This window comes from Otolemur garnettii, unplaced genomic scaffold, assembly GCF_000181295.1.
Source record: "Otolemur garnettii isolate 467f Iridium unplaced genomic scaffold, OtoGar3 scaffold00024, whole genome shotgun sequence".
Lineage (NCBI taxonomy): Eukaryota > Metazoa > Chordata > Mammalia > Primates > Galagidae > Otolemur > Otolemur garnettii.
The window spans coordinates 21,504,007-21,525,733 of NW_003852419.1; the positions used below are offsets into that span (position 1 = coordinate 21,504,007).

At 35.8% G+C, this 21,727-nt stretch overlaps 1 protein-coding gene across 3 annotated transcripts in view; it reads left to right on the forward strand.

Moving 5' to 3' along the window:
- AFTPH (aftiphilin) overlaps positions 1 to 21,727 on the forward strand; it is an 80,155-nt gene that overhangs the window by 43,884 nt on the left and 14,544 nt on the right. For 2 of the 3 annotated variants that reach the window (XM_003787961.3, XM_003787960.3), the window contains exons 3-7: positions 5,356 to 5,507; positions 8,656 to 8,782; positions 9,354 to 9,410; positions 14,225 to 14,347; positions 20,205 to 20,265. In XM_003787961.3, the coding sequence (XP_003788009.1) occupies positions 5,356 to 5,507; positions 8,656 to 8,782; positions 9,354 to 9,410; positions 14,225 to 14,347; positions 20,205 to 20,265 (520 nt within the window). The remainder of the gene's footprint in view (positions 1 to 5,355; positions 5,508 to 8,655; positions 8,783 to 9,353; positions 9,411 to 14,224; positions 14,348 to 20,204; positions 20,266 to 21,727) is intronic. The other variant, XR_002772836.1, reaches the window with a different exon arrangement.

The window sequence follows — 21,727 nt, forward strand, 5'->3', positions numbered from 1 at the left end:
TGAAATACACTTGATATTAACATTGAAAATTAAGGCTAAGACAAACTTCACTTACTGTAACAGTTTTACTGTATTATAAAACAGCTGTGTAAATGCAATGCACAATTTTAGTTAAATGGCAGTCGATACACTTTTCACTACCATGATTTTTCAACTTCATGTAACACACGTTAGCAGTTAAAACTGTAAGAACATACAAGAGCTGCAGGTGTGATGCACTAAACTTTCAGTTGCTTGAGTTCCAGATAATGGGGAGTTTACTGTATAATGCAACCATATCAAGCTTTTCCGTTTCTGAGTAGGTTTTCAGAGAACATCCTTTGTTTTGTTTATTTGTTTGTTTGTTTTGTTTTGTTGAATTTATGTCCCCACTTTTCCTGAACTGGGTTATACTAATATTGTTTGTTTTACCTGTGCTGCCTCATGGGCCTAAGGAAACTAGAGCTCAGCCAGTCTGACTTTACCACTCATTCCAAATGATAAAGTATTTCCTTGGCATTTTACATCTAATAAAAGTCCACATATACTATAAAATGTTAAATGTCATTGTTGTATGCAGTTCTTTTCTGAGTTAATTGGCTACAAGGAGTTTTAAAAATTAGGTGTCCTCATTTAATCAAAACTAGTAGACTTTCTGTGTGGCTAGAGGTATTCTATATAGAAACAGAGGAGTTCAGGCTTGGTGCCTGTGGCTCAAGTGGCTAAGGCGCCAGCCACATACACCTGAGCTGGCGGGTTCAGATCCAGCCTGGGCCCAACAAACAACAATGACGGCTGCAACCAAAAAATAGCTGGGCGTAGTGGCAGGCGCCTGTAGTCCCAGCTACTTGGGAGGTGGAGGCAGGAGAATTGCTTGAGCCCAGGAATTAAAGGTTGCTGTGAGCTGTGTTGTCACAGCACTCTACCCAGGGCAACAGCTTGAGGCCCTGTCTCAAAGAAAAAAAAAAAAGAAAGAAACAGGAGTTCATTTAAGCAGGGTAATATAAATAGTTTCTCTACTCATAAACATTAAGATAAATCAAAGTTTAGTATTTTACTTTATTGACTCTAGTTTTTGTTTTGTTTTGATTTGAGACAGTCTTAACTCTGTTACCTTGCCTAGAGTAGTGGCATCGCCATCATATCTTACTGCGACCTATGACTCCTGGGTGCAAGTGATTCTTCATCTTAGCCTCCCAAGTTGCTGTGACTGCTGGAATTTTTTTTTTTTTTTTAAGAAATGGGGTCTTACTACATTACCCAGTCTGATCTTAAACTCCTGGCCTCAAGTGATCCTCCCACTTCAGCCTCCTAAAGTTTCGGATTATAGATGTGAGCCACCACACCCAACCTTCAACACTAGTTTTGATGTAATGCTAACTTTTACTATGGACTTAGTTTACTTGCGTACATAGAACTAGTATTGAGGGGGAAATTATGTATATTTAAAAATTTAATTTATTTACCAAAAAAGGAAACTCTGGAAAACAAAGAAACTTGAAATCTTTGCTAGTATCAGTTATGATGCACCTTTTATCTCAGGTGCTTAAATTTTATACTCAAAATAATAGTGATTCTAAAAGTACAAGTGTCTCATTACAATCTGCTTAGAAAATCTGTTTTTTGAAAAAACCTGCCTGGTCACAAGAGAAAATCTTGTGGTAGATTGAGTTTTCTTCTGCACATTATTTTAGTTATATTCTTGTACCTGTTCTACTTACTAAGTTAGTTGGACCATGTTACTTAACTTTTAACAGTTAAAATTGTTAACTTTTAACTTTTTTGTGTTCTTGGGGAAGCAAAGTACTCTTCAGTATACTTTGTGTGGTTTATATACTTTGTGTTTTGTAATGCAATCAAATTTAAGTCATAAATGCCTATTGGCAATAACCAACATCCAAAGTTTAAAATCTATAAGGAGTAACAGTAACAGTTTTCTTTAATAACCGAGGCTCTTAAAAAACTAGGCACTTTTTCCCCCCCAGCTCAGATCTTGGAGAGAATGCAAAATACTTGGATTACTCAATTTCTTGTTATATAATATAGTGGAAATTGGTAGATTGAGACAAGTATTTTCATAATGACTTAAAGTGCTAACTAATGGTGGAGAAACAACATCCTCAGTGAGCTTTGAACCTAGTTCTGGGACACTCATTTATTTTATTCCCTGGCAGGCTGTCATCTGTCTAATAACAGTAGTAATGATAAAAGCTGCCATTTCTGAAACCTATACTGGATGCCAAGTATTTAATCCTCTAATTCATCTAATTTATTATTTATTCTCTGAGATATTCTTTTTTTTTTTTGGCCAGGGCTGGGTTTGAACCCACTACGTCTGGTATATCGGGCTGGCGTCCTACTCCTTTGAGCCACAGGTGCCACCGTGGAGATATATTGATATCTCCAGTTTATAAATGCAGAGACTGAGCCATAGTTCCTGGGTCTGCAGCCCTCTATTGAAGTGTTATAATTGTATCATCCATTTATTTACTGGAATTGTAGTAAATGAAATTTGGCATTATTTATTACCATAAGTTAGTAGTGAGAAGCTCATTTTACAGGATGGATGCCCTAACACCATCAAACGGGTCTTGTGGATGGCTGAAATTTGATAAAACTTTTTTTTTTTGAGACAGAGTCTTTTTGAGACAGAGCCTCAAGCTATCCCCCTGGGTAGAGTGCCATGGCATCACGCTCACAGCAACCTCCAACTCCTGGGCTCAAGCGAGTCTCCTGCCTCAGCCTCCCAAGTAGCTGGGACTACAGGCGCCCGCCACAACGCCTGGCCATTTTTTTTTTTTTTTTTGGTTGCATCCATCATTGTTGTTTGGCGGGCCTGGGCTGGGGATTCAAACCCGCCACCTTAGGTGTATGTGGCTGGCGCCTTAGCCACTTGAGCCATAGGCGCTGAGCCGAGACAGAGTCTTACTATGTCACCCTCAGTAGAGTACTGTGGCATCACACCTCACAGAAACCTCCAACTCTTGGGCTTCAGCAATTCTTTTGCCTCAGTCTCTCAAGTAGCTGGAACTACAGGCACTTGCACAACGCCCAGCTATTTTTCTGTTGCAGTTGTCATTGTTGCTATAGTTGGCCCTATCTGGGTTCAAACCCACCAGCCTTGGTGTATGTGGCTGACACTATAACCACTGTGCTCCAGGCACTGAGCCAAAATTTGATAAAACTTTTAAAAGTAAAATATCAGAGCAAATTTAATTTTAATCAAAGTCATTGCTCATTTTGCCATATATTGTTTCTTGCTGACTTGTTGAGTTCCCTCCTTGTGGTGGGCAGTGCTGTTGTTACTGGGTCCTAGTTTTTTGTTTGTTATGTATTCCTGTATTTCACAAGTCAGCAAACCATGACCCAAGAGTCAAATCTGTCCTGCTGTCCATTTTTGTAAATAAAGTTTCACTGAAACACACCCATACTTATTTGTTTACAGATGGTCTGCAAAACCTGTATTGTTATGGAAAAGATAACTAATTTGCTGTAGCTCATTCAACAAAAGATTTCAAACAATCTAATTTAATATCTAATCCTAAAGATATGTGAAACTCTTTACCAATTTCCAAATTTCAGTTTATATACTTTCTTTACAAATTTCAGTTTATATACTTTGTGGAGAAAGGTCAGGGAAAAAGTAAAAATTGAGTTGATTAGGTTAATGTAATCTTTTTCTTCCTCAAATACATTCTACTCATTTGAGAATATACTTAAGGCCTGATAATTTTATATAGCCCAAATGATTGAATAGGTCTTACAGTCATTTCTTCTTATGATAAACATTTTTTTCTGTCTCATTAAAAGGATAACAAAGAGGATACGGGAAAGATTTAATTTACAGAGAAATAAAATTTGGTCATATGTGATTTGATGTTTACCTTCCTTGCCCAGGAGGAGTCAACGCTTGTCATGTTTCCAATTAGGTGGTTATATGATCCTTTTCAAAATAATGTCTGTCCATTCCCTCTGTTGAAGCAAGTAAGTGCCCGGTCCCCTTGACGCACTCAGGTTTCATAAGCCTTGGGATCTTGAGTCTACCCTTTACTTTAGGTTTTATAATTGGCAGTGAGAACCTTTTCCCATATCACACATATGAATATAATGATGGTGTTAGAGTAACTGTTGTAGAGGTAGCAGAAGAGTACCCTGAGACTAATTATTCAATGTTAAGGTTTTTTGTTTCTGGTACAGCTTCCAGAAAAGAGATTTTGGTATGGAAAATATGTTTATGAAAATTTTTCCTTTTGTTTTTCATTTTCTTGGTTGCTGGCTATATTACACAACAGAAATCAAGTGTTTTTGTTACTTGGCAGGAAGTACTATAATACCATGATGTGGCATTTCTTGTATCAATTTAATGGTATACTTAATCTCCCAACAGGCTTTAACTTATTAACAATTTGTGTTCCTATTTGATGTTTAAACAGTAAATTGGGTTGAGTTGAAAAATATCTTACATGTTTCTGAAATGCAGCTAGGAAAACGAAAGTAAATGTTATTGTAGGTTGCACACGTGTGATAAACCTAATGGTACCCAGAAAAAGTAAGTTAATACAAATCCAACAACTTTTAATTAACAAAAGTACCAAAGAATTTATCTTTGTACTCATTGAAAATACCCTATAAATATTCAGGCTTTACTTGGAGAAAGATAGTGTTCTATTCAAACATACACATATATATACAACAAAGAAGGATAGAGAAATGCAATTTCTAAAAGATAATAGATCAACAAAATGATAAATGAGCTGTTAAGTTTCTTATTGTAAAAATTGAGATTTTTTTTTCCTACTTTAGTTTGTACTATTAGTAGCAAAAATATTTCAAAAGGCTTTCCAAATTCAAGTGTTTATGTCCAAGAAAAGGTCTCTGTTCAGATATACGAGCATAATACTTTTCACAGGCATCCAGTCTTACTGTTTGGAAATCTAGAGTACAAGAGTGGTAATAAGAAACATTCGAGTGTGATGGGAAAAATAGGAATGCTGTCTGGTTTTTTGTTTTTGCTTTGGGCAGATTATTCAGATGTTGAGATCGCTCTCTCACTGTACAACCGGGCAATAATTTCTTCTTTGTAGAATTTTGTAATGGATTAAGTAGGATAATGCAGGTAATGGTATTTGGTATGTAGTTACTTGTCACCTACTGTGTCACCACTGTGATTATTTAAAGTAATCATTTAGAACAATGTTCAATGGGTAATTATGTTCCTTTCACTTAGTGTTTTTTGTGTCTGAATAGTTTTTCCTCACTCTCTTAAAGTAGTGAGCAGGCTATGTTTATGTGTGTGTGAGAGAAAGAGAGATAAAACTACGACATTATTAAAATTAGAAAACTGAAAATAAACTTTTGGGGGATATTTTGATGCAGACAGCTTTACTAAACCGCCTGGAGCGAATTTTCGAAGCGTGTTTTCCTTCCACGTTTGTCCCTGATGCCGAAGAGGAAGTTACTTCCCTGAAGCACTTGCTGGAAACAAGCACCTTGCCAGTAAAAACAAGAGAGGCCTTACCTGAAAATGGGTAAGTACTACATGGCTGTCAGATAGCAATGTGTTTTTATTAGTTTCAGCTGTGCTATTTATAAGTTTATCTTAAAACAAAGGTTCAAAAAGTTATGGTAAAAGTTTAATCATACTGTGCTAAAACACTTAAATTCCCTGCATGTCTCTACTTTGGGGATATTTCTTCTGATGCTTGTAAATCAGTATTCTAATCAGTCAATGTTATATATAATCTTTTGACTTCTCGTATAATAAATAGAAATTTAGATCATCTTTTAAGTAATGACCAAAGCACATTCTGAATTTTTTCAAGGAATGTAATACTGGAGCTTTAAAAACGTACTTACTTTCTTATGTGAAAAATTAGGCTTTGTCTGATACGTTTCTTCCTCCTCTATTATCTCATGTTGAGGTTGTTTTTAGGAATTATATTTTGTAAACTTTTTCAAAAAAGTACAGCATGAGTTCTGTTAGGAGTAAGAGATGAAACTATTATATCTCACATAAACCCTTATATCAGAATGGAAATATGGAAATATTTTTGAGAAAAGTAGCTGAGTATAATGGCTTAGGAAAATGCTTGTTTTAGATAGAAGTGCAATTTAACTTAGAGTTGGGAGTTGATTTTTATACCTCTCAATAACTTATTAGTAGTATGTTGAATTATATCATTAATGTGGGCAGTAGGAGGGTACTAAAAGGAAAAAGTTGTCATTTTAAGCAATTTCAGAACATAAACTGAACTGTTTTCAAAGCAGAAAAATTGACATTGTTGCCTTTAAGAATACCATGAACGTACAAAATTGAAAGATATTGTAATTGTCACATAGAAAAGGCAGTTCAAAAATAGAAATTTTTTTGCCATGTGTGTTGTTTTTGAAAGTTTGAACAGCAAATTTAAAATAAAACATTCTATGACAGTTTTTTTTAATATTTTCATGTCATAAACATTTCTATGGTAATTTTGTTTATAACAGCATAAACTTTAGTTATAACTGTTAAGTTTGGAGGGGGGAAATAAATTTTTTATAACTTCCAAAAAAAAAAAAAAGGAAATTTAGATCTTCTGCACTTCTCCTCCCTTCATCTTCCCAATATATTATGTCATTTTTTGGTTATTTGGTATTTTCATTTTTATAATCATGTAAATATTGTTCATTTCTAAGCCATTGTTTCCTTTATAGTGCAACTTTTCCTTGAACTTAATAATTACCACTCTTTTTCATTTACTGAGTCTTTCCCTAACTTCCAACCATCTGTTATTACAATTTTGCTTCTGATCAAACCTATCAGACTGTCCATTCCATTTGTTTTTTTCCTGGAAAATTCTTCCTACCATGGTCCCGTTCTCTTCTAGAATGGTTTCAAACTAGACCTCTTACATGTATGTTGAGTTGGGACTTCCCTTCATCCTGTTTTGCTGGAGCATATCCTCTAATAGCCTAGTGAAAAAAAAAAAGATACATGGGAGGCAAATTTTTTTATTCTGTTTTCACATTATATTTACAGTTTAAGATCTCTTTTTTGCTGATATTCTGAAACTTCACAATGAAATATCTTGGTGTAAATCTTTTATTTTATTCGTTGGACTGACCCCAGGTAGGACCATTCAATCTGGAAGCTTGTATTCTTCAGTATTGGGTGTTTGTTTTGTATTATTACCCTGACAATTATTTCCTTTCCTCCATTGTCTCTTGTTTTATCTTTCTAGAACTCCTATAATTATTGGATTTCAGATTATAGATTGAATTTCTTATTTTATAGATACAGAAAATAAGATTCTTGTATAGATTGATTTTCTTATTTTAATTTCAAAGTTATTCATGTTCCATGGCTGTTCTTCTGCATTTTATTACTCTCCACCTCTGAAAGCCTTTCCAGGTCTCTCTTTCCGTTTAGCTATAAGTCAATTACTACGCCTTCATCCCTCTTTATGACCTGAATATTTGTCATACAGGGTTTTAAGTATCTCTTAATTTCATTGAAGATGGAGATTATGGGGTGGCCCTTGTGGCTCAAAGGAGTAGGGCGCCGGCCCCATATGCTGGAGGTGGCAGGTTCAAACCCAGCCCCGGCCAAAAACTGCAAAAAAAAAAAAAAAAAAGAAGAAGAAGCTGGAGATTATGGTTTTGCATCTTAATTTTTGTTTTGGGTGATTTCTGAAATGAGAAGGGAATAAAAATGTTTATATTTTGCCATCTTGAAACTGTATAAATGTGGGGGAGCATTGCTTCTCTGCTTTTTGGCTAAGATCAAGCATAGATGTAGGGGGGTGATATGCTAGTTATACAGACAGTTCATACTGTTGGATACAGTAGTCTGTCTCTAGAAGGTTTATTCTAAGGAAGTATATACAACTATACAACAACACATACTATTAAATATAGGAAGCTCTTCACCTCCTTACTATTAATAGGAGCCAAAGGATAACAATTTAGTTAGAACTGTAGGATTGTGGCTAGATAAATGGTGGTGCATCTACCTAACCAAACATTACACAGCTGTTGAAAAAGATACATACAAAGTTGGACAATTAAGTTCACAAACATCCTAGGAAAAGTGCTGCATACCTCATTGCTGAATCTCACTAGGGTCACTAGATGGCCAAGGGGAGGGTGATGGCAGTAGTATTCAGCAATGAAGTATGTAACAAACGTAATTGTCTGACCTGGTATGTAGACTGGGAAATGCTTAAAATCTGAATACAAAATTATGTATGTGCTATAATTGTAACTGTGTTTATGGACCAAGACGCAAAAAGAAAACAAATATTAAATAGCTGTATTAAGATGGTAGTTCAATGATTTCTTCTTTTGAATTTTTTTGTTTTATAAGAATAACACACAGGCTAAATTTCTGCTTGATTCCTGGCATATTGTTTAATACAAGTTTTAACTTAGTTCATTTTCCATTGACTATTAAATGTTGGTTCTGGATTTCATTCAGGTAATTGTATGCACATCTTGGGTGGCACCTGTGGCTCGAGGAGTAGGGTGCCGGCCTCATGCGCCGGAGGTGGTGGGTTCGAACCTGGCCCTGGCCAAAAACTGCAAAAATACCCCCACAAGATTAATTCAAATGTATGTCCTGCGTAGCATTATAAGTAGAAATATATGATAAAAGCTTTTGAGTAACTATTATTGGTGGTTTCATCCTGGCCTTTGCAGGGAACTGCTGGATGTGTGGACAGAGCTACAGGATATCCATGATGCACATGGCTTAAGATATCAGTGGGGCGGCTCCCATAGCAACAAGAAGCTTTTATGCTCTTTGGGAATAGACACCAGAAACATTGTGAGTTTGTCAGTACCTTCAAAAATCCTTTAGTTGGGGGCAGCACCTGTGGCTCAAAAGAGTAGGGCTCTAGCCCCGTACGCCGGAGGTGGCAGGTTCAAACCCAGCCCCGGCCAAAAACTGCAAAAAAAAAAAAATCCTTTAGTTGAGGGAGGGGCACAACTGCAACTTGGACTTTACCTAACAGATCCAAACAATGTAACCTAATTGTCTGTACCCTGATATTAATCTGAAATTTAAAAAAAGAAAAATCCTTTAAATTCTATTATACCTCTGTTCAAGCTGTGATAAGCTAGTTCCTCAGAAAAATAAATATAATTGTTTCAGATATTTATAATATTTATTTTGAATATGCTGGCTTTTAAATATCAGTCTACCTAAATGTTTTTCCAACTGATATTTCTTGTTTTAGTGGACTAGGAGATTAAAAATATAATCCAGTATAGGCAATTTAACAGTTTATCATTTAAAATATATGTAATAAAGCAATGTAGACATATTTTGGAGACTATTTCATTATATGACAGATTATTCTCTAAATATATGTTCTTTCTCTCCAACATCTGTGTAGCTCTTCACAGGCAATAAGAAGCAGCCGGTTATAGTGCCCATGTATGCAGCAGGATTGGTAAGTATGAAAATGTCTCTGCCTGTATTCATTATTACTGAATTTATTCTGTACAGTCATCTTATATACCATGACACAAAAGTATTTTCTTTTGTTTTGTTTTTTAAGAGGTATTTTGGCTCGGCACCTGTAGCTCAGTGGTTAGGGCACTGGCCAAATACACCAGAGCTAGCAGATTCGAACCCGGCCCAAGCCTGCTAAACAACAAGGACAACTACAATAACAACAACAAAATAGCTGGACCTTGTATCAGGTGCCTGTAGTCCCAGCTACTTAGGAGCAAGAGAATCGCTTAAGCCCAAGAGTTTGAGATTGCTGTGAGCTGTGACATCACAGCACTCTGCCAAGGGTGACATAGTGAGACTCTGTCTCAAAAAAAAAAAAGGCATTTAGTGTTGGGATCTTAAGGTTATAAATACATCTTTTTAAAGCTCACAAATCCCTTCAAGTCTTGATTTCAGGATTTTTTTATATTCATTAATTACAAAGACTATTTTGTTTTAGATTGAAAATTATTTTTATTTTAGTAGTGTGTATATAACTCTTCATAAAATGTATTTTTGGAGGATTATCATTTCTAAACTTTTAAAAAAAGAAGCTGAAGTATTTGAAGGTTAAAGATATAATTTATTTTAATCCAGTTATTGATTTTAAATAATGGAGTATCAAGGCTATGGATGTATATAAAAGCTTGGAAATACCAAATTATAGTAAATGAAAATGAGCTAGGACTCATATTGGTCCTTAGTTCTTCCACTAATGTTTTAAATATGTCGAATTTTGTTTTTTCAGATATGCCAGGTAGTCCCGGGAAACTGAGGCATTTTCCTTCTGTGCCTTATCAAGATTCAGTCACATTTTAAAGTTTGATGTTTATGGTTTTTTGGTGTGTCTTTAAGTTATTGGTGAATTAAAATGTCTCTGAAACTAAAAAATATATTATAACCAATAACTTGAAAATATGGGGGAAATTATGTTTACAAAAGAGAAAATAACAAGAATCTCTAGTATAGCATTTAAATTTTACAATCCATTAGATGCATGTGCAAGTGAATTTGCTGTGGAACTTTTTTTTAAGTCTACAAACTTTCTCCATAAACAAGCACTAATTATTGATTTTGAATTGGAACATTTTGATTTGTTTTGTGAAATTTTCTATGCCTTCTTTAAAAATCAGTTTCTGCTTCTCTGTAAATGGTTGCCTTATACTTGAAAAACATCTTGATGATTCCTATACTCTTTTCTGTTGTAGATAAATGCAGTATAATCCAGAATATTAATAATAATTTTACTATTTCTATAAGCTTTAATACCAAAGTTTATTTATATTTAGTGAATATAAATGTATCTTCCCCTCCTCCATCTTTGTGGTGTCTTTTGTTTAGAAACTTAATTCTTTTTTTTTTTTTTTTGAGACAGTCTCACTTTGTCACCCTTGGTAGAGTGCTGTGGCATTGTAGCTCACAGCAATCTCCAACTGCTGGGCTCAAGCTATTCTCTTGCCTCAGCCTCCTGAGTAGCTGGGATAAACTTAATTCATTTTAATACCAAATTGTAATTATACCTGAATTTTTCCCATGGTGCTTTACACATATGCTGTGTTCAATAATCCTTTGATCTGATCTGGAGGAATACCTGAAATGATCATTTAAGTCCCTGGCTCTCAAACTGTAGTGTAAATCAGAATCACTCAGAACACTTGTTAACAGATTGCTAAGCTGCCATATCCCCAGAGTTTCTTATTTAGTAGGTGTAGGGTAGGTCTTGAAAATTTGCACATCTGACAGAGTGATGCAGAAGCTACTATTTGGGGACCACAATATGAGAACCACTGGTTTAAGTGTTAGTTCAAATTAGAAAAGCTGGTTGAGACAGTAATCATTTGCCAAATGTTTTTTCTGTGAGCCTGTATAATACATGTATATATGGTATTGAGTTAGACTGTGAACTTATTTTCATTTTTCTGGCTGCTAAATTAAAGCCTTTCATGTATTGTTATGAATTGAACCTGCAAATTGTCTTATTTTTATGTCCTACTTTATTGGGAGGTGAGGGATCGCAGTTTAGAATCTACAGATTGTAACATTACTGATGTAGCAGGTTTATTCTGCCCACCCACATAAGGGTTGACTTTTATCTAGGATATAACTTTTAGTTGAAAAATATTTAAGTACTTAATCAGGTACTATATTAAAACATGTAAAAGCTTGGCTTTTTTTTTAGGCCTAGGTTATTATCCATTTTTGTTGGTAGAATGTTGATGCCAAATACTGACACACACACCCTGTACTTCACCCATCCTAAATATCAGACTAAAAAAGTGTGTTGGACTGAAAACAAACCCAGTGAGACGTGTAAGATGTTTTCCTCTCTGGAAATGACTGTCCCTTTGCTTTTCTAGTCCAAGGAACTAAGTACTAAGGCTCCATAGTACCTTAGCAGAGAACAGGTTTGAACACTAAATTCGCATTGAAGGATATAGACATCATGATACTATGCGGCATGTTTTAGAACCAGCTCTCACTTCAGGCACAATGTAGCGTGTAGTACATATGGTGTCCCTTACTGCAGTTTTAACATCTAAAACGTAAAAGCACTTGGTTCTTAGAGCTTGACATGATAAATTGTTGTGTTCCTCCTGGCTCCTATACCAGGTTGTGCTTATGCTTTCATTTGACGGTAATAACTGTGTACTTTAAAATATCTGATTGAAAATACAGGGTCTTGCTTCAAAAACTTTTGATTCAAAAGATAGTATTGTGAAATGTTTTCCATCAGAGTGCTATAAGATTCTCTGTAAATAAAATTTAAGAATAGCTAGGCTAGGCTCTGCACCTGTAGCTCAGCAGCTAGGGCGCCAGCCACATACACCAGGCCTGGTAGGTTCAAACCCAGCCCAGGCCTCCCAAACAATGACAACTACAAAAAAAAAAAAATAGCCAGGTGTTGTGGCAGGTGCCTATAGTCCCAACTACTTGGGAGGCTGAAGCAAGAGAATTGCTTAAGCCCAAGAGTTTGAGGTTTCTGTGAGCTGTGACACCACAGCACTCTACCGAGAGCGACATAATAAGATTCTGTCTCAAAAAAATAAATAAATAACTGGGCTAGCCAGGAGTGTTGGCTCACTCTGGGAGGCCAAGGTACATGGATCTCTTGAGCTCAGGAGTTTGAAACCAGCCTGAGCAAGAGTGAGATCCCCTGTCTCTACTAAAATAGAAAAACTAGCTGGGTGTCGTGGGTATCCGTCGTCCCAGCTACTCAAGAGGCTGAGTTAAGAGAATCACTTGAGCCCAGGAGTTTCTGGTTGCTATGAACTATGACACCATGGCACTCCACCCAGGGTGACATAGTGAGATTTTGTCTCAAAAAGAAAGAAAGAAAAAGAATAGCTGGGCTTGGGCTTGGTGGTATGCATCTGCAGTTCCAGCTACTCAAGAGACTGAGTGGGAAGGATCTCACAAGCCCAGGAGTTCAGTGCCAGCCTGGGCAACATAATGTGACTTTTTTTTGTAAGTAAATAAAAGTAAGAATCTATAGTAATCATCCTGTTATCTGGAACCCATGGGGATTGATAGATTCCAGATTAATGTACTTTCCAGTTGCTTGAGAGTTACTATTAAAAATAGGCCTAATTGGCTCAGCTCCTGTAGCTCAAGCGACTAAGCCACATACACCAGAGCCGACAGGTTCGCGTCCAGCCCAGGCCTGCCAAACAACAGTGACAACTACAACCAAAAAATAGCCGGGCATTTTGCCAGGCGCCTGTAGTACCAGCTACTTGGGAGGCTGAGGCAAGAGAATCTCTTAAGCCCAGGAGTTGGAGGTTACTGTGAGCTATTGACAACACGGCACTCTACCTGGGGTGACAGCTTGAGGCTCTGAATCAAAAAAAAGAAAAAAAAATAGGCCTAATTAATTTTATACTCCGTACTATACCATACCATAAGCTCTGTACTGACTTACTATTAATACTGAAATACATTAATTAAAATGACATTAAGATAATAAAGACAAACTTCACATACTGCAACAGTTTTACTGTATTGTAAAATAGCAATAAATTTGTATAATGGCAATTTGTACAATAATATTGTAAAATAGCATTTATAATTATAAATGCAGTGTATAATTTTAGTTAAATGGCAATAAACACATTTTTCAACTATTGCCATATTTTTTCAACTTTAGTTAACACACATTAACACTTAAAACTGTTAGGGAGAACACATGGAAGCCTTAGGACTGATGCATGAAGTGTCAGCTTACTGACTGCATAGAGCACAAGCTTAAACTTTTTTTAAGCCAGGTCACCTGCTGGTTGCTTTAGAGCACCAGTTGCTTGAGTTCCAGATAACAGAGTTTATTATAGTTCCTTTTTGTATTTAGTACTTTCCAGATAACCTATTTTTTGTTGGATTGGGGGGGGGCGGTTTGAGAAGAGTCTATGAGTCTCGCTCTATAGCCTGAGCTAGAGTGCCATTGCCTCACCCTAGCTCACCTAGGCTCCAACAATCCTCCTGCCTCAGCCTCCAGAGTAGCTTGGGACTACAGGCATGCACCACCATGCCTGGCCAATTTTTCTTTTTTTAGTAGAGGTGGGATCTCGCTTTGCTCAGGCTGATCTCAAACTCCTGACCCCAATCAGTCCTCCCATCTTGGCCTCCCAGAGTGCTAGGATTACAGGCATGAGCTACTGTCTCCAGCCTGGCTTATTATTTTCTTTCTTTCTCCTGCTAGACTAACTTTTTTATAAAGTTTATGAGTTTATCTTCATTTTCCCCCACCCCCAATTAATGCCAGTGTACCTTTTTCAGGGTATGTTAGAGCCCACCAAGGAACCATTGAAACCACTGTCTGCTGCAGAAAAAATTGCTTCCATTGGTCAGACAGCCACCATATCACCAGAGATGAACCCATGTACATCTGATCAATTCCAGGTAAAAAAATCCATGTGTATATAGATGTGATTATATGTGTTTGTACATATACATCCACACATACTATTTTTTTCTTTATAACCTTTAGTTTTTAAAAGATTTTTAAAACTTAATTTATTAATGGACAGAATTTTGGTTGTTAACATCCTTTGGAATACAATGAACAAATTATCTTTACTTTTCAATAACAAAAAGGCACAGTTCAAGAACTGGGTATTTATGAGTAAGTTTTTAAACCTGTCCAGTCCTTAATCTCTTGAACTATAAAATGAAAAGTCTAGACCAGGTATCTCTGAAGTCCCTTGCAGTTTAAGTATTATCTGATCATAATTATTGACACAAATCTGATAAGTGCTGAGCTTTCAACAAGAAGGGAAACACGCTCGGCACCTGTGGTGCAAGCAGCTAAGGCGCCAGCCACATACACCTGAGCTGGCAGGTTTGAATCCAGACCCAGCCCACCAAACAACAATGACAGCTGCAACCAAAAAATACCCGGGCGTTGTGCCAGGCAACTGTAGTCCCAGCTACTTGGGAGGCGGAGGCAGGAGACTTGCTTGAGCCCAGGAGTTGGAGGTTGCTGTGAGCTGTGATGTCACGGCACTGTACCCAGGGTGACAGCTTGAGGCTCTGTCTCAAAAAATAAAAAAAATTTTTTAAAAAAGGGAAACGCTGCATTTATACGAACTCTTTAAGTCTGTTATTATGTTTTTCCTGAAATTCTATGAAATTTTATAAAGTAATGAAAGTTAGGTGTGTTTATTGCCTTGAAAGCTATTGTTTTTGAGTAAAACTTATTTAAGTTGAAACGACGTGATCTGCAACAAAACATCCTATGGATTAAGAAGAAAAAAAAAAAGCTTTCTTATACTTAACTCCTTGGCACAGATTTTGTTTTTTTCCAGTCCAATATATATTCCCTCTCCCATCTTTTTTTATCTGGGGAAAATGGGCCATTTTCATTTGCTTACTCTTTCTACATCAAGTTAGAAACTCAGTACCAGTTAAATGTATGTGTGTTTTTAGAAGATTAGTATTTTTAAGTGAACATTTCTAAAACATTCTTGCCATATTTGTTGTTTCTTAACCTTAAATATCACTTTCAGTTATATCTAAAACAAAAACATATGCTTGAACAGCCTTTCCCCAAATGTGTATTACTGTACACTAAAGAGTCCCAGAGTAAAGTAAGTTTGGGAAATACTTCATGACATATCCCCATAACCACTGTTGGAGTTTCATAATACACACTAAGGACTCTGAAGAGTCTAAAGGTAAATAATCCTATTTCATTTTAATTTATTTTTCAAATTTACTTGCCCACAGGACCTTTTTCTGCAGGGACCAGAGGACAGGGGAATCATAACACCTGCAGAACTAGTGTTTTGAAGAACATACTTTAGAAAATAATGTGTAAAGCATAGGTCCTACCGTTTCAGGTGTGTTTCAAGAAACATTTAATATTACTGTTGTGTACCACTATGGTTTATACTTGGGCGTAGCTTGAATATCACTTTGAAGCCAGCTTATTATTGGCCCTGAATTAATGTAGGCAAGGGGACCTGATGTGTACAATGCCTGGCCTTGATGGTTGGACAGCAGACAAGATGGCCTTGGGTAAAATGTCTCAGTAGGTAGACTCTGTCCTTAGTTACCCTCCTTTCATTGCCCTGATATGCCCTCTGGCAGTCAGCTACTGTCCCAGGCCAACCTCCTCTATGCTCATTTCCACTTCTACCTCAGTCTATATTCTTTCTTCTACAGTGTTAGATATTAGGAGAGTATTTTGAGTGACTGCTCAGTACATTTATTGAAAATAGAGTTATTCTTACTAATAGTAGTTTCTAGTTTGACTTGCCTTCTCTTCTTCCATCCAACCACTTCCACATGTTACAACCTTATAAACTATTGCTTATTTAGCTGTTGCCTATCATTTTTCTCCCTAGCTGATGCAGTCTTAATGCATTTCATTCTAGTGATACTACATAGCTTTTTGTCTTCCTTATATAGTTTCATTATGACTTGACTAAAAGTAGAGTAGTCCAGATGACCTAATAAAAAACATGTGTTAACTTAGAATTTTGTACTGAGATGCCTGACCTCCATATTGGCTTATTTGGCTCCATACTGCTAGCTCAGGTTAAAATATTTAGCAGACATTTGAAATATATTGTAAAGATTCTCTTTATAGAAAATGGTGGGGTTTTGCCATTATTCTTTGATAATGCCATATACATATATTATCGTACTTTTTGGCCATGCATATATCTTCTCACTAGCCATATTTTTCAGATGACATGGCCATATCCTTTAGTTCTAGAAGCTTAGCAAATGTGTCAGGAAAGACCTTGTTTAAGACCTCATTGTGTTTTTAAAAAAATATGTACCAAACCTTCCTCTTAGGTTTGTCTTTGGCACCATTAAACAGTAATTTGCAAACTTAGCACAGCTGTATAATTCCCATTATCATTGTATGCCTTTAGATCTGTCTGTTCTATTCCAGTTTTGGTACCCAGTGAGTTTTGTTTTTTTCTTCCAAATTGGTTATACTCATTAATCTTGTAAATATTGTGACTTTTAGTAAGTTAAATTTCTAAAAAATTAACTGTTAATAATTTTTCTAAGATACTTTGACCTGAAAAGACAGCGTAACAGTAAAAGAACAGTAATAACCTTTTGTTTTTGTTGTTTTACTTATTTTTTGTTTGTTTGTTTTAAGACAGTCTCACTTTGTTGCCCTTGGTAGAGTGCCGTGGTGTTACAGCTCACAGCAACCTCAAACTCTTGGGTTCAAGTGATTCTCTTGCCTTAGCCTCCCAAGGAGCTGGGACCACAGGTGCCCGCCACAATGCCCGGCTATTTTTTGGTTGTAGTTGGCATGGTTGTTTGGCAGGCCTAGGCTGGGTTTGAACCACCAGCTCCGGTCTATGTGCCTGGCACCCTAGCCACTGAACTACAGACACCAAGCCTGTTGTTTTATTTTTATCTACTAAATTTCAGTCACACCATTCATGGTGCCATTACTGATTCCCTCCTCAGTAAGATCAATACATTAACTACACTTTATTCATTACTGGTAAGAGTCAACTGGTTATCCAACTAGTTAACCACTAGCAGCTTCTCTTGATAACACTATTTTAGTTGTGAATCAGAATTTTTGAACCAGAAATAAGAAAAAAATGATTATCTAATGCCATGTTCCTTTTTACACTAAGAAAACATATTTGGAAAGGCTAAGTGATTTACCCAAAATCAGTGGTCCCAGCTAAGACTACGATTGGAGTCTGATGTCTACAGTGCCATGTTCTTGTTCTTTTTGTTTCAATCTTGTTTCCTTAGTGTTTTTTTTTGTCTCTGCATTAAACATTGATAGTTTCATACATACAATCATTCATTGCTTCAAGTTGTTTTAAAATGCTTCATTCTAGTGCTTTCCCTTTTGAGTTGCCATACTTATGAATGTTAGCTTTTTTTTTTTTTGCTTAGCTTTCCTGTTTGTCGTCCTCTTCACTTCATTTACACTAAGTGTTGATTAATGTTTAGCACTTGACTATTATTTAAGAAGCTAAATATTTCAGCACATCACGGAAATATTTCTAAACATTCAGCTACTTGATATCATTTAGATAGACATGTTAATAAAAAAGCTTGTTCCATTTATTCAGAAATTCTGTTACTGCATAAACCTAGATTTTGTCCATCCATTGTTGATTATGACTAAAGGTGTCAAGTGATCTAGAAGTAGAGTAAGTTGAATCTGCTGAAATGCTTAGAGCTTTTTGTTTGTTTTTGAGATCATCTAAATATTTATTATTCATGCAAGTGGGTTGTAACTAGGTTTTCATCTGCATTTTTTTTGTTTTTTGAAACAGAATATTTTTCTGACGCCTTGAATAGGGTATCATAGCCCATGGCAACATCAAATTCTTGGGCTCAAGTGATCCTCCTGCCTCAACCTCGAGTAACTGGGACTACTGCCGCAATGCCTGGCTAGTCTATTTTTAGTAGAAACAGGGTCCCTCTCTTGCTCAGTCTGGTCTTCAACTCCTGAGCTCAAGAGATCCACCCACCTCAGCCTTCCAGAATGTTAGGATTATAGGTGGGAGCCATTGCACCCTGTCTTCACCAGCATTTTTTTTAACTTTCATCTAAAATAACCATAGATTGAGGGGAAGTTGCAGAGAAGTCTCTTGTACCCATCACCAGTTTCCCCCTGGTTAAATTTTACATAATTATAGTACAATATGAAAGCCAGGAATATAACATTGATACAATATGTGTATACAGTTCGACACTGTATCACATGAGTAGATTCATGTAACCTTCACCCCAATCAAGATACAGAACTCTTCCATCACCACAAAGAACATCTCTAATAGTCACCCCTCAACCATCCTTTACCTCTGGGCTCCTGCTAACTAATGATAGCATATTATTTGGCTCATATCTCCCTCCTCAACTTCCAGCCTTGACCAGATTTTTAGAGACTAAATACTTATGTTAATGACTGTGTTATAAATATCATGAGATTACCAGAGGTGTCCAACCTGTGACCATTTTGTGAGCAATTTTTTTGCTAATCATCTCTCCTCAGTGTTTATTTAAGTAGCCCAAGATGACTCTCATTTTATTCTTCTAATGTATGCAGAGGAAAAAAAAAAAGGTTGGACATCCCTGGATTAGACTTGGAAAAATAGCGAATCCATGCTGCTTTCCTACAGGCAACAGTGACTTTACCTACCAGAAAAAAAATAAGTTTTAATGGTGCCTACCTTACAATAAAGCATAGTGGTAAGCAACACCCAAAAAATATGTCAATATTAATAGAACACAAGTTATTCCATACTACTTCCAAAACAAGAGGGAAAAAGCCAACAAATTTTCTCCTGAGAATATTCTTAAAATGAAGTGTGAATTCTCATTTTTAAAATGTTTTTATTTTACCTTCCATCTTATATTTGTTCATCTTTATATTTTTGGTATACAAAATCTAAAAATCTAGGATAGTCGAGTTCTGAGTGTCTTTTTTTATGTATTATATTAAAAATTAGATTCTGTGCTTGCTTTGGCAGCACCTGTACTAAAATTCATCTTGATTACAGAGAAGATAAGCATGAGGCCTCCTGTACAAGCTTGACACACAAAAATTAAATTCTGGTGTCTAAAAAATAATTTCTAAATTAGAGAAGTCAATTAAAATAAATATTTGCAACACTTTAAGTAAATTATCAGCCATTTATTGGCTCATAATTTCCTCCAAAATTTAAAGAATTAGAAACTGTGGACCTTGAAGCTTTGCATTTTATATATAAGGAGACCAACTGACTGAACTGTGCAAGGTCATACTACTAGTTACTTAGTGGTTATTCCGCCTTGAATAACCCAGATCTCACTTTCAGTATGATGCCTTCTCTGTTACATTATCTGTTAAGAAGTTTTATGTAGTCATTTAAGTAGTCAATTAAAATAAATGTAGGCACTTTAATGGAAAAAGTCAGTAAATTTGTTAGAAATTTTAATTGTAATCAAACCAGTACTTTAAATCTTGATTTGAGAACAGATTGAAATCTTTACATGGATTCAGTTCATAAATTTGTTTGAAAATGTAAAGATAATTCAGTTCCTTAGATACAACTCTTCTAATGTTAATAAGCTGTATTGTTTGTAAATTTTGCAGTTTCAGTTTGTGTTAACATTTGCAAGTAACCTTCTGAAATTGTAAAATATCTAAATTTTGTCTTTAGGTACTTTGTTGCCTAATGGTCTTGCTGTAATAGTTTTCTTTTTTTTAATAAAGATTCTTTACGTTGCTACAACCTGTACTGATTAATTTTGATTTTTTGGTTTTCAACTCTAGGAGTCTCTACCACCCGTCCAGTTTGACTGGAGTAGCAGTGGCCTTACTAACCCTTTAGATGGTACGTCTCTCCGTAGAGCCTCTAGCACCAGAGCTAGAGTTAAGAAAGCTACAAAGTTCAGACAAACTTCTCTCTGCTGATTTTCTTTCTTTTTTTTTTTTGTTTGAACATAACTTCTTATTCTTATCTTTGGAAATTCAGGCTTTCTTTCTGAATAGTAATTGCTCAAGAAACCAGCTATTACTATTATTAACAGTATTGTCCAAATACAAGTAGTGGTACTTGGGTAAAATTTCAGTTTCTTAAGTCAAAAATAAGCTTCTTTATTTTTTACAAATATCTAGATAGTTTAAATGATATTTAGCTAGGACCAATTTACTTTAAAATTTTTTTCTGAAAGCTTTAATTTATGAGATTTTTCTTGGATGCAAAGTCTTGTGGTTAGAGGCTGCTTCAAAGCACAAAGCACAATATTTAACCAAAAACAATGTGCAAATAGATTCATATTTATTGACTCAGTAGTTTTCAGATTTAGTAATATTTTATAGACCACTTATATGCAAATGGAAAATGAATGATTTTCTGATCCTTTTCTAAAACTTATCTCTAAATGCTAGTAGGCAGTTCCAGAAATCCTGGTTTCACATACAGCTTTAAAGGAAAATCCTGAAAAAGGAGTGACTTATTCCAGTAACATGGGGTCTTTAAGGAACACACAGTGTTAGTTTCTCATGTTGACACCACAGGTTTAAGCGGATCCTGAGATTGCTCTTACTCTTTGTGCTCACGTTATTTGAGCCATTGTCTAAAACACCTGTTATCATCCAGATGGCGATTGTTGTTCCCATTGTCTAAAACATCTTATTAGCTTTGCCTTAGAGTGGGGTTCCTGGGAGATCTGGAAAGCATCCCATTGAATAATATAGTGCTGAAGGAAAGCCTGGATGCACCTTTTGCTGTTGTCTGGTGTCTTCAGTCAAATCTTCGTCCTTTTTATTAACAAACAACTTCTTTAAAAATGTATACTATTTCTGATTACTGTTTCAGAGTTAAAGGGGAACAGTACAGCTTGAGGTTGCACATCAGGGTAGGGCAGCTATGACATCCTTTATTATGTTATTTTAAACTAAGTTAACATATTGGTGCGTGTCCTGAAACTGACAACATTATCATTTTTTAAAAAAATCATTAATTAGAAACCAACATTACTAACATGAAGGATTGATTTGGGCATGTACAGTGACTTAATGTTGGGTTGAGATTAAAGTATTGTTTCCCTTTAACGGGTACGCTTTCCTTTTGGTCTTTCTGGTATGGCTTCCAGTTTTGATTGAAAAAAACTGAACTCCTACTAAACCTTACTAAGTGTTACATTCTTTACATTGTACATGAAGAAGTGTACATTGAATTAAATTGTTACTTTAGAAATGTCCTTAGTAATGAAAAACTAATACTGTACACATTGTTTTAATGTTGATTTTTAAAATGTGTAATTATTACTAATTATAACCTGCATGTTCAA